This window comes from Bacillus rossius, chromosome 8, assembly GCF_032445375.1.
Source record: "Bacillus rossius redtenbacheri isolate Brsri chromosome 8, Brsri_v3, whole genome shotgun sequence".
Lineage (NCBI taxonomy): Eukaryota > Metazoa > Arthropoda > Insecta > Phasmatodea > Bacillidae > Bacillus > Bacillus rossius.
The window spans coordinates 46,019,835-46,032,465 of record NC_086336.1 but is presented as its reverse complement, the minus strand read 5'-3'; the positions used below and the strand labels follow the sequence as shown (position 1 = coordinate 46,032,465).

General features: G+C 37.7%; 1 protein-coding gene across 1 annotated transcript in view; it reads right to left on the bottom strand.

Annotated features, from left to right (window-relative positions):
• LOC134534851 (E3 ubiquitin-protein ligase MIB2) overlaps positions 1-12,415 on the bottom strand; it is an 85,348-nt gene extending 72,933 nt beyond the window's left edge. The window contains exons 1-6 of the mRNA XM_063373482.1: positions 12,092-12,415; positions 9,739-9,998; positions 8,063-8,234; positions 5,722-5,837; positions 3,290-3,481; positions 1,771-1,928 (exon numbers count right to left, since the gene is read on the bottom strand). Of these exons, the coding sequence (XP_063229552.1) occupies positions 1,771-1,928; positions 3,290-3,481; positions 5,722-5,837; positions 8,063-8,234; positions 9,739-9,961 (861 nt within the window). The 5' untranslated portion in view covers positions 9,962-9,998; positions 12,092-12,415. The remainder of the gene's footprint in view (positions 1-1,770; positions 1,929-3,289; positions 3,482-5,721; positions 5,838-8,062; positions 8,235-9,738; positions 9,999-12,091) is intronic.
• Positions 12,416-12,631: the final 216 nt, after the last annotated feature.

The window sequence follows — 12,631 nt, the reverse complement described above, 5'->3', positions numbered from 1 at the left end:
AAAGGATAAAATCTTTTCTCTGCCCATTAAACACATGATTAGGGCCCCCTGAAAGTGGTAAATAAAATTTTCAGATTTCGTCATTAAAAATTACCAAAAGCGGTGTTAAAATTCACCTTTAAAACACAAAAGTGGTGCTAAAATTCACTTAAAAACACAAAAGCGGTGCTAAAAAAAAAAAAAAAAAGTGTGTTACCGTAAATATATCTGAAATTATTTAAGTTAAATATATTTACTTGAACCAACTCATTACTGAATACCCTAAACAAATAGGTTACATATATTTATATGACAATACTTTTGATTTACACACTGATTATTAGTTTGTTCCCATAAACTAATCTGGAAAACTATTAATTCCTTTAACAAAATCGAGGACGCATCACAACTCCGAAATGCCAAATTGATCACAACGACGACAGCTAGAAAACTGCTGTGTACCACAACGCCGAAAAATGTCATTACAGGGCTGCCACAAAGGTTGGGTTAGGATAGGCTAGGTTAGGTTAGGTTAGGTTAGGTTAGGTTAGGTTAGGTTAGGTTAGGTTAGGTTAGGTTAGGTTAGGTTTGATTGATTGATTGTGGTATTTCGGCGTTAAGGTACATTAGAAACGCACACAAATTCATTCAGTTGTTATTTCGGCGTTGTGGTCAATTTTGACATTCGGCGTTATGGTATTTCGGCTTTGTGGTCAATTTTGACATTCGGCGTTATAGTATTTCCACGTTGTGGTAACGACCCAACAAAATCTATAAAAACTGTTGGCCAACTAATCATCATCATCACACCATTCGAAAATAAATGTTTGTTTACATTTTTCCGCTTTTTGGCGCGATTTAAAATGCTTGTGCCTGGTTCGCCCGATAATCTGCTTGATACTACGACGCTGTTCCAACTATATGCCAGCGCCCCCGGCGGACGTGATATGGCCACTCACTTAAGGCTGTTCCAAACAACGTTCGCCCAATCATCTGCTTGCTTTTGTATTTATCTGGTGTCGCTGTTCTATGCTACGTCAGTGCCCCGAGCGGTGTGTGTACGCTTTAAAACTTCGCCTGTTTGTCTTATCTATCCAAACATTATGCCGGAAAGGAAAATAACCGCAGTAGTTTTGCGTATTTTTACAGTATATTTTTGGGCTTAACATTATAACGTGAGCGTATGTAAGCTTTTGTTTGCTTTAGTTCATTTATGATTAATGTTTGGCGGCCATGTTGCTGTGTTTGTTTACCATTGACGAGACAAGTCTTAACCAGTATTTAAATTTCGCGTAAAAACACTACGATTTCGTGTTTTAATACAAAATTTCGTGTAAAAACGCTGTGTTATGGTGATTTCGCGTAAAAACTGTATTTAACGGTGATTTCGCGTTTATCGTCGTTTAATCGCGATCGCGAAAAGAACAGGCCCCCACACATGATTATGCTGGGCAAGGGGTTCCCCCCCCCCCCTTTTCTTTCTTAACCCAGCGCTCTTAGCCGTAAGGCCCTACCGCCTTGGGGCCCCCATGGGCATGGATGCGGATACGCCGCATACGCAACCGGGAAGGGCGTTAAGAGCTTTTGGCTATACACAGGGGCTGAGGCTACCCATCCCAGCTTATGTACCACCTTTGGCCCCCTACCCCACTCAGCTCACCAGAAAGTTGGATGCTCCCTTAGCCCTCCGGAGTTGTCGTCACTTCTGGCGCCTACCCCAGTCTCCCGCGCCCATTAAACACAGTGCACGTTTGCAAGTCGCAAACACCCCGCAGAGATGTGGGGACCGACCTCCGCCATGCGGGGGTTCCAGCCGCCGTGGCCCTCCTGCATGTGCTTCAAGGTCTCCACGTCCAGCCGCACCATCACCTTGTCGCCCACGTTGAAGGTGAGGTGGCGTGGTGAACCGGGCAGCCGGCACGCCCCCACCTGCTGGTCCTGGCCCTTCCCTGCCGAGACACACGCGCATGCGATCAGATGTTTCCCCCTTGCCTGTCCTCATCCACAGACATCACGGGCATGCTTCCCCCTTTGGAATTAAGAAAGCCCCTCGCTGGAGGAGCCCCGCTTGGACTTGTGCAAAATCGTAACCGTAAAAGGTAGAATGGCTCCCTCTGGAAATCCTACAGATTTTTTACCACCTGCATAAATATATCACACTAAAAGTGTTAAAAATACTTTATCAAAACAAATTGACCATAAAATACAACACACACAAATTTGCATTGTGTCATTTTCCATCAGTGCTATGAAACAAATGTTGCCCATCTGAAATAAAAAAAAACAATTTGAAACAAGACTTTATTGTGAGTGACTACATGTGAATGACCATCAAAAATTTATCACACTAAAAATCATTAAATAAATATGGATTCAGTTGGTTCGTGGACTGTTTCTATTAATTTTAGTTAGTTAGAAAAACAGGTAGGTGATTAAAATACAGACAGGTTTTTAGTTTTTAGATAATAAAGGAATAAACTAGTATTAAAAATGACTAAATCCAGTTTAGTAATTTACATTTTGTTCCATGTTTTTTTCCCCAGGTTTAAAACTTTTTTTTTTCCAGTTCCCTGTGTTTTCCTTGTCTGCTGGAAACCCGCACAATGATAGGCTGTGACAGAACGCATAGTGAAGGATTCGTTGGCTTTATTGACAATAGACATCAGAAAGAACATGTCATGGTGTTCTACAGAATGTTATAAATTCTCAAAGCTTTATGTTTATTTCAGATTCAGTGCTTTAAGTGTTTGATAATTTGTGACAAGCACATTAAAATATGTACTGCAAGCAAATACTCTGAATACAACTTGGCATTTAATAATTCCAACAGAAGTGTGTTCTGTTTAACAAATACACATGTTGATTATATAGCGTGATTTTGACAGCTCTACTGGTGCAGAAATTAAAAACACATCTGCATCATAATAAGTGTACGGCACAAAGCTTGCATGCAAACCTAATTGCTCGGGATAATGGGTTTGTCATGTCAGTAACGTTAACAAACGTAGAACCTCAGTTGCCTATGACAATGATGTTAATGTGAACAGAAGATGAAAAAATAAGATTCCATGGTGGTTACAAGCTTGAGAGATAAATGATTTGTAACAAAAACTATAAAAAGAGGCGAGTTATATTTAGAGTGGATACATATGAAAACTTGACTGCCCTTCATAATATTTTACTCAATAGAAATAACAACACATAAATTAATATTTGTCCAGCATTAAGATATTAACCCCACGTCAAAACAACATTTCGTCCATCATGCAGTAACTATGGCGACAAACACGTGGTTCCGACAAGCACTCACCCAAGACGGGGAGGTGATCACGGTAATAGAACCCTCCCACAGCCTCTTGCCCCTGGGCGTACTTCAAGTCCACCTTGCCCTTGTGGCCCAGGCGGTACACGTTCGTCGAGCCTGAAGTCCACGTCACATTCGCCACCGACCGCCCAGACTCATTGTCCCAGCCTCTGATGTCGATGACTCTGCCAGTCTTCCCTGCACACACGTGGCAATAACCGACACTTTACTGACATCGCTATCTTAAACAAAATGACAAATAGTCAGTTCAAGATGGTTTATCAAACTGTCCTACATAATAAACCACAAATTAACCCTCCAGCAATGTGATAAGTAAAATGTTTTGTTATACTTAGGGACATGATTATCTGGTGAATTACGATAAAACTGAAAAGCATGTCAAAACACTGCATAGCACCGAAATGCAAGTTATATCACGAAATTAAAAAAAGGATTTAAACAAAATTTAATTTAAATAATAATAATAAAAAGTAATCATCTAATGTTTGAAATTCAAGGAACTTCATTTCCAAAAAAACTAATTAATTGTACCAAAGTGCATGGATCAGAAAAATTAATATAATATGTTTCATTGTGCTTCACTTATTGATACAATTTTAAACCATAAATGCTCCCTAATTTATTTTTATTGTTCTGAATGTATCTGTTTCAGAAAAATTTATTAAATATTTTACAGTAAAAAATGCACCACATCTATTTTACTCCTATTTTGGTGGAGTAAATATTACAAAACAGCTTTTATAAAAATAAAAACAGTAACACCAAAAACCTCTGTTTTAAAAACGAAATTGGACTGAAAATAAAACAGTAAATCTTGTCTCTAGTTATACTACATGAATATTAAGTACTGCAAATCATCTTTAATACAGCATTCTATGGTAAGACACTTTCTGCAATTGACCGCTCAGAGTAAGGTATTTTTAGGCTGATTCCGGTTGTTGAACTTGCCCGCCCGGTTGCATCGCTGCGCTGCCGGGTGTTTTCAGTTCACTCAGAGGTTGTTGTTACTCGTTACTGTAAGTTTTCAGTTCAGTACAATGTTTCCTGTTTTCTAGTGAATTACATTTTTCAAATTTTCACTTTTAGTATTCCCGTTAAAACTACATTAACGTTTGGTCGTTTGATAATTTGGCGAAAATAATAATCCTGCATTCATGGTTCTGAATGTACCAGATTAAAGACCTTTCACTGAAGATAACAAAACTACAAAATTTTACTGAATAACAACAGACCACAAAACTTTAAGCAAAAAATAATGTAAATAAATTTATTTGATTAAATTAAAGGGCAAATGCAATACAAAATATTTTGCATTACATACGTTAGTTAGGTGTTCAAGTTCTGTAAATGTATGCTAACAAAAAAAGTCACTAATCAAGTGATTTGGAGCGCACACTAATTTTGAAAGCTATGTGATGTCACCCTGAGCATTTCTGTGCACAAACGTGCTACGTGTAACGCTACCCCGAAGACTCAGCTTCATCCACCCATTATCTAAAAACACTTATGAAGAAATAAATTTAAAATGTGACTATTGAAGTTACATTGTACGCCTAGCTATGGATACACAGAAAATTAACTTATACTTATAGTATGTGACTGAGATGAAAATTATGAAATCACTCAATTAAAACTTCAGAATTATGAATAACTTGCCTGAATGACATAATAATTGTAGAAATATTTCTTAAATTAAACTAATGACATGTAAACGCAATTACCCAACTCTGCGGTGAGAAGCTGAACTTTACAGCGCTGTCTCAGAACGCAAATTTGGTCATTTCATTTCCAAGTCATTACTATTAACAAAGTGATTTTCCTCTGTACATTTTTATTCAGACAGCTATATTGCATTTTTGTTGTTGGGAATGAGCCCTCAAATGATGATGATGATGATGATGATGATGATGATGATGATGATGATGATGATGATGATGATGGTGATGGTGAGATGATGAAATGGGATGATGAGATGAGATGAGATGATGATGAGATGATATGATGAGATATGATGAGATGATTATGAGATGATGAGATGATGATATGATATGATGAGATGATATGATGATATGATGATATATAATGAGATGATATGATGATATATGATGAGATGATATGATGATATGATATGATGAGATGATATGATGAGATGATATGAGATGATATGATGATATGATATGATATATATGATGATATGATATGATATATGATGAGATGATATGACATGAGATAATATGATGAGATGATATGATGATATTATACGATATGATATATGATGATGATGATATAAAAATAATAATAATAACCAACACGGCACGTGAGACTGAGCCTAACAACCATCTCCTGCACAGCAGTCACACAGTAGCCTACATATGAACAAAGCTGACGAGTACGACAGAATGCGCCTGAACGCTCACCCTCTCCACCGTCCTGGTTGTTCCAGTCCCAGTCCGCGCCACGCACGACCTTCGCACCCACGAATATGCCCTTCAACTGGATCTTCACACAGCCCTTCCTGGGGCCCATCTCCACCCTGGAAACAAGCGACGCTCCTCAATCACAAAACACTGCACACAAAAAAACTACCGTACTTAACAGAATAATATTTGGAAAAAAAAAAAAATTTTTCAAGTAACTATAAACTTTAGAGTTTGTAAGCACCAAAACCAAACTAATTGAATATGTATGTGTTCATATGTGTTCGCATGCGTGCACACACACAGAGAGAGAGAGAGACAGAGACAGACACACACAGTCACACAAACAGTCCTCAGTCAACAAGACACATTGTAAAACTGTGGTTTTGCTATAAAGAACAACTCATTCAGGTCACTTAATTTTTTATTCGCAACATACAGAATAAACTACATCCTACAGATGAGTGAGAAGGCAAGTGTCACATTTACACAAGAAAAAATAAAGGAAAATAAAATTCCATCTTATGTTTAAAAAAAAGGCACCTACTTATAAATTGAATCACAAAGGAAATTGTAATATATATATATATATTTTAAATTCATATAATATATACGATAAAGCAAAACACTCTCTTTACTCCCAATTGCACTTATTTTGTGTGATCTTGTATAATGTTCTATTTGAACATTCTTGGTACCCAGAGAATTAATTTTAAAGGAAAGTTTCACTGCACATGGCAAGAATTATCACAAGCAAGGTCAGTGTATCACAATACAAGATAGCGAAAGAGATGACCCTGACCAAGGTTATCTGTTTGGAGCAATTTTCCTCCCGTTAATTGAAATAGAGAACATGAGTAATATATACATACTGTTTACATTAAAAATAATTGAGGAGTTTTTAATAACTTTAAATATACATGAATATCTATACACTTATTTAAACTCATAGTTCACAATAAGTAAAACTTGTAATTATTATCCAAAAACTTTATACTAATGAAAATTCCCTCTTCAAAATTGACAAAGAAACAGGGAAAAAATAAAATAAAATTTTTGGAGCTAAACAGGAATCTGAAAAATTAGGTACTCAAAAACAAAAGAATGAAAAATCCACGCAACACAATGTCTTCTTTCCTTGTGCAACTTAAATAACATGTTTATTTAGTAGTTTTATAGAATATATAAAAATAAAAAATAAAACACTTTTTAAGGGATTTTATAAAATAAAGTCAATTTAAGGACTTTTTAAGGAAATTAAGGAGTACAAATCCTGGAGGAACATTGCAAAACTGGGGAACTACTGGTTCATGCTTATATGAATGTTTTCAGGTGTCCTACTTCAGATCTACTTCAGCATCCTTCCACCACATCCCTAAATAGCACTGTCACAAGCCTAGTCACATGAAGGTATACATCAAGCAAGGAAAAATGGGTAAGCTTATACATATTGTGAGAAATACGAGAATGTACATTTAACCGTAAATCTTATCCTTATGAACGTAAAAAAAAAAATAGCAGGCACCAATTAAAAATACAGAAATTTTTAAAGCTGCCGATCTAACTGGGTGCACAACAGAGTATGAACATCATTCATTGTCAATTAAAGTGCAGAAATTTTTTTTGGCTGTTCCGATGCCTTTTCTTCCCATGCCAATTCCAGACACCCAAAACACCACACACTTGATATCTTGATAACACCACTGAAATGCTTGTTAATACATCATAAGCACCGAAATGCAACAAATATAATGAAATTAACTACCATATTTAATTAAAACTCAACTCACATTACAAAAATTTTATATTTTAATATATTAAATTCAATGAATGCATGTACTAAATAATTGGGACAAATCGTGTGATTTTATTGCAACAGTTAATGTTATTCCACATATATTATTACACATATGTATTGCTGATTCATTTGTTTTGTTCCCAGTATTTTGACATGCATCATGTATCAGTCAAAATGACACTTTTTTGGTAAAGTAATTATCAGAGTACAAGTAAGTGTCGTATTTATTGAAAACGGTGCTATCTTTACAAATAAACAGGGTTCATAAGAAATAAAAACAATAACGTCAAAATCTCCTGTTTTAAAAACTAAATTGGCCAAAAACTAAAACCATAAAATCTTGTTTCTACCAATACCTAATTTATACCACCTTAAATTAACTAAACTTTTAAGGAAAAAAAAATTTGTGCAAATGTTGTTTTAATACCCGTGCCGATATCTTGAGTCTTAACGGAGAAATATGAGCAGATATCCAATACCGGCACAGTAATATTTTACTTTTCAAAGGTTGATTCCGAAAGTGTCGGGACGGGCGGCACTCACCCGCTGGAGGACGCCGTCTCGAACCTCTGGAACACGTGGGTGAGGTCGTGCTTGTCCGCCATGTAGCAGTGCGTGCACAGGTCGTAGTCGTAGCAGCGCACGCACTTCCAGCGCATCCCCACGATGCCATGCTTCTTGCAGCCGTCGCAGATGATGTTCTGGTGCTTCACGCCTGCGCAGAGCACGCCGACATCCCGACCGGTCCGAAACCATGGCTCTGTCTGCGTTGGTAACTTACGCACCCGAAGATGTAGTGAATACAGAGGGGAAAAACATTGTTTTCGAACAATTTACAAAGACTAAATATTACCACCTCAAAGCATGAGTGCTAATATTAATTATGTATTATTTTTGCTATTGCCAAAATAATTCTAATTTGTAAACTGTCATTTAATTCTAGGTATTAATTACAACTGTAAGATACAAAATATGTTTTGTATTAATTTTCATTATAATGATTTCCTTGAAATGGTAACACTGTTTTCTTGGTTCGTATTTATTTTAATTTGTTCTTAATGTCTTTTCCCCCTAAATATTGCAATTGAAACCCAATCATTTGCTAACTACTTTATTTCATAAGCATTAGTTAAGTCAAAATGCTACATTATGGAACTCAGTATTTGAATTCGTGATACCCGCCTATCCGCACTGTTCATACCACCTCCCGAGTGGGGTAGAAAGTGTAGCGCCCAGGTGTAGAAGTTACAGTTACACCCATCAGTAGAAAGATTTAGCTGGAGTCCAGGTGCGAAAGTTGCAAAAGGTACAGCCCACAATAACAAAGTCATTACAACGGTAACAAATCCAAAGACTGAATCAGAGGTTAGCCTCTTCTCTATGAGTAATAGTGATGTGTTGCTCGTGAATGATTCATTCAAAATGAAAGAAAATTTGAGCAAACAAACTCGCATGATTCATTCGCAAAGTAAAGAATGATTCTTTGAGAGTCGATTCCTTGAAACGAGTCAGAAGAACGAAACAGCGAAAGAGCGAGATGAGAACTGGTCACATGGCCAGTCTGATTTGTTCCTTGAATACATTTGTGAAATAAATCATGACGTTGGGAGCTAGAGAAATCAAGAGCAAGCAACAGCAAACAAGAGCAAATGATACTTGATACAATAAAATAGGGTAACATGAAAAGTATCTACACCTGATAATGTCAACGGTTTAATTGTGGTTTAAAATAAATTTTTTCACATACACACACAAACTTTGGAAATAAAAAAACTTAACAAACCATGCGAGCTAAAAATAATAGAGAAAGTAACAACAGTTCTACTGCATTCAATTTGATATACAGTTGAGTCCCACTAAGTAATCCAACCCCGTTAATCTGAAAATCCGGCTAATCAGGATGAGTTTGGGGTAAAAGAAAGTATTTTAGCAAAAAACTCGATTGTAAATAATTATTGATGTCTTAATCCAATTATTAACTTTTTTTTAGTGATTTCGTGGTTTGCAAAAGTTTTACAGGCTGTGTTACAGGATAACTAAACACTTATAGAGATACATTTTACTATACATTATGGCAATTATTCTGCTAATCCAAAAATAAGGTAATCCAACAAGGTCTCTGCCCCAATTAGTTCAGATATATAACATGTTACAATAACACCCCCCCTACCCACCCATCACCCGGGACAGACGAGCGGTCGAGCGGGGGGCGAACCTACCGGCAGGGGCATTGTCGAAGACGCGCAGGTCGTAGCGGTCGTCGTAGCCGACCCGGTAGTTGGTGCGGGAGCCCGAATCCCACTGCACCACGACGGTCTTGTTGGGGGTGTTGCTGCCCGGCTTGCCGAGCTCCACGACCGTGCCGCAGTGGCCCTCGCCGTCGTCCTGCGGGCCCCAGGTCCAGTCGGGCCCGCGCACCACCCGGAGCCCCACCTCCAGCATGGCTACGGCCGCGCCTTCAGCCGCGCGTCGCCCCCGCCTGCCGCGCGTCGCACACAAACACTTGCACGTCGCACTGGATGTACTCACCCAGGGCCGCAACTAGGGGAGGGGGGCAAGCGGGGCATACGCCCCGGGCGCAAAGCTGTGGGGGCGCTGAAATCGCTTGCATTGTAATTCCTACTACAACCGGTAACTGGTGAAAAATTTTTTTAACTCGCATGCCAGGAATGTCTAATTCTGATTTACAATATAACGTCTCACACATTTAATGAACAAGTCTAGTGATTATACGGACCACTTTATAGACAAAGTGGGTTCATGCATGGAAGTTACAGTAGCACAGAATCTGTTACACGTAGGTATGGAAAATGCTTAAATAGCACCATTTTTCCGTGGGAGGGCCCCCTGACCCCCCGCTTTATTGGTGTGGTAGGTATGTGCAAAAAAAAAGAGGGGGGGGGAGGCGCATGATTCCATTCATGCCCCGGGTGCCAGAGACTCTAGTTGCGGCCCTGTACTTTACCATCAGACCTCTCTAAAATCTCTGAAAGTTTACGAGCCAGACACTAAATCTAGGAGACAGTCTTACAGTCTTCATGTCATTTAGATTATTTATCACATCTCGCGCAGCGGGCAGTAAGCAACAGTACAGCGCCAGTGCAGTGCCACGCCCACAACAATCGTCTGTTTTCGGTTTGCAGAGTTGTTTTTAGTAAATTTACTATGTTGCCAGGCATTTGGGACTCACTGCTGCTGCATTAGTAGTGAGCGAGTCCGCTGTACAAAATACTTCATCTACGAGCTCGTGTTATGCTGCGCACCACAGATAAAAAATACGCAGACAAGTTTACTGTACACCACATTTTTTGGAGAAGTCATTTTTGTACACAGCAATATTTTGCAACAACAAAATTTTCTGATGTTTTTAAAACTACTGAATAGTTACATCTTGGTATCTTGGTACAAGTTAAGTCACCAGCAACCTGGTACTCAGAGAAGATGTAGAGGACACACGAAATGTCAAAGAATTTAGGTCCGGAAATGCTTTTCTTTATCACTAGAGCAGTTACTGTAAAAAAATTAAATAACCTGGATCCCTGTTGTGCGGTATGCAATATTGTTTAATCATATGCACATCATGTGTACCTACGTGGTGAGAGTGCATGCGAGATTTGACAGTATTAGTAAATATGTTACATGGGGTACTGCACAGTTTCTTCACACAATTCACTCGTGCATGTGCCGTCATAACATACCAGTCGGCATCCTATACAATACAAGGCTTTACTTAGCAGAATACCAAACAAATGGGGTGAACTGTTGTGTGCTTATCACAACCTAGATTATAGAACAATGATTGTTAGTTGCATATCTAGCCTATCAATTCCTACATAAATGGTAGCCAGTGTATTTCAGTGTACATTAATGGTTTTCATTCACACACACCACAGGAGATGACAAATATCACGTGCCCTTGCTGGCCTGCTGCTGACTCAAAGATAAACCTTGGTAACACTGTGTGTCACAGCACATTGGCGGGAAGTCACATGCGATGTGGGCCAATAAAATTTTACAATTTAAGCAGCAAAGGCAGGCCGAGGACTATCTCGTTATAAACCCTTAAGAAGGATCATTGAAAATCTTATATGCATATTTGGGTAAAAGTTCCTTATCACGAATACAAGTTTATCCCTTAATTGTGGTACATGATGTGTGGTGTTTTCATTTGGTACATCGAAGGATCCTAAACATAACAAGAATGAATTAAGTTGAATACGAAAGGAAAAATTTTAACAAGACCAAACATAATTTGTTTGTAATTTGATATTCGATGTTTTGTTTGGCCAGGACCTTTCGACGTACTAAATTAAAACAGCAAGCATCATATGTACCAGAGGAAAAATATGTACAGCATCATGCCACCTGCATCAAGAAATAAACTTGGATATATGATACGGAACAATTACAGTTACCTTAATAATTTTTTAACAGAAATATTTAAACTGAAAGTCATACATTGCAAATATGAAAAGTGTGTATAATGTCAAATAAATGCAAATGTCATTCTAGGTTACATCTGTCGATTCTCTAAAATAAAAATTTAACTTGAATAGTAATTTTCTTACTTACGTGAACCGATCATTTATGAATGGCAATAACAATTATTGTACCATCCACCAGAGGATTTTTTTTTTTAACCCAAACACAAGATAGAATCAGTTTACGGGTTTGTTCTGATAGTCTTTGGTTGGGCACAGATTTCACATTAACGCATTTCGCGCTATTGTCCCGACACATATTTCACACAGAAATAATTTTGGAAGGAAACTATTGCTACTAATCATTTTCTGAGCTACAAAGCGGAAAAATTAAAATTCCAACTTGTCACGGATCTTTGTTTTCCTCTGCGGTATGGGTTTTCCTCATAGAGGTATATGGTTTTCCTCAACGAGCATTGGTTTTCCTCTACACAAGACAAAACCCACAAGCACAAGTCCACAACGCACATAAAATTTAATCTTTCACAAAAAATAAAATTTTATATACAAAAAAGTTTTTACTTTAAAATAACTCTAATTTTAACTTTTTTTCTATTTAACAAAATATATAAATAAAATGTCATTTGCAAATTGATCTCATATTTTATCACTGAAATGTTGGCAGTACTGT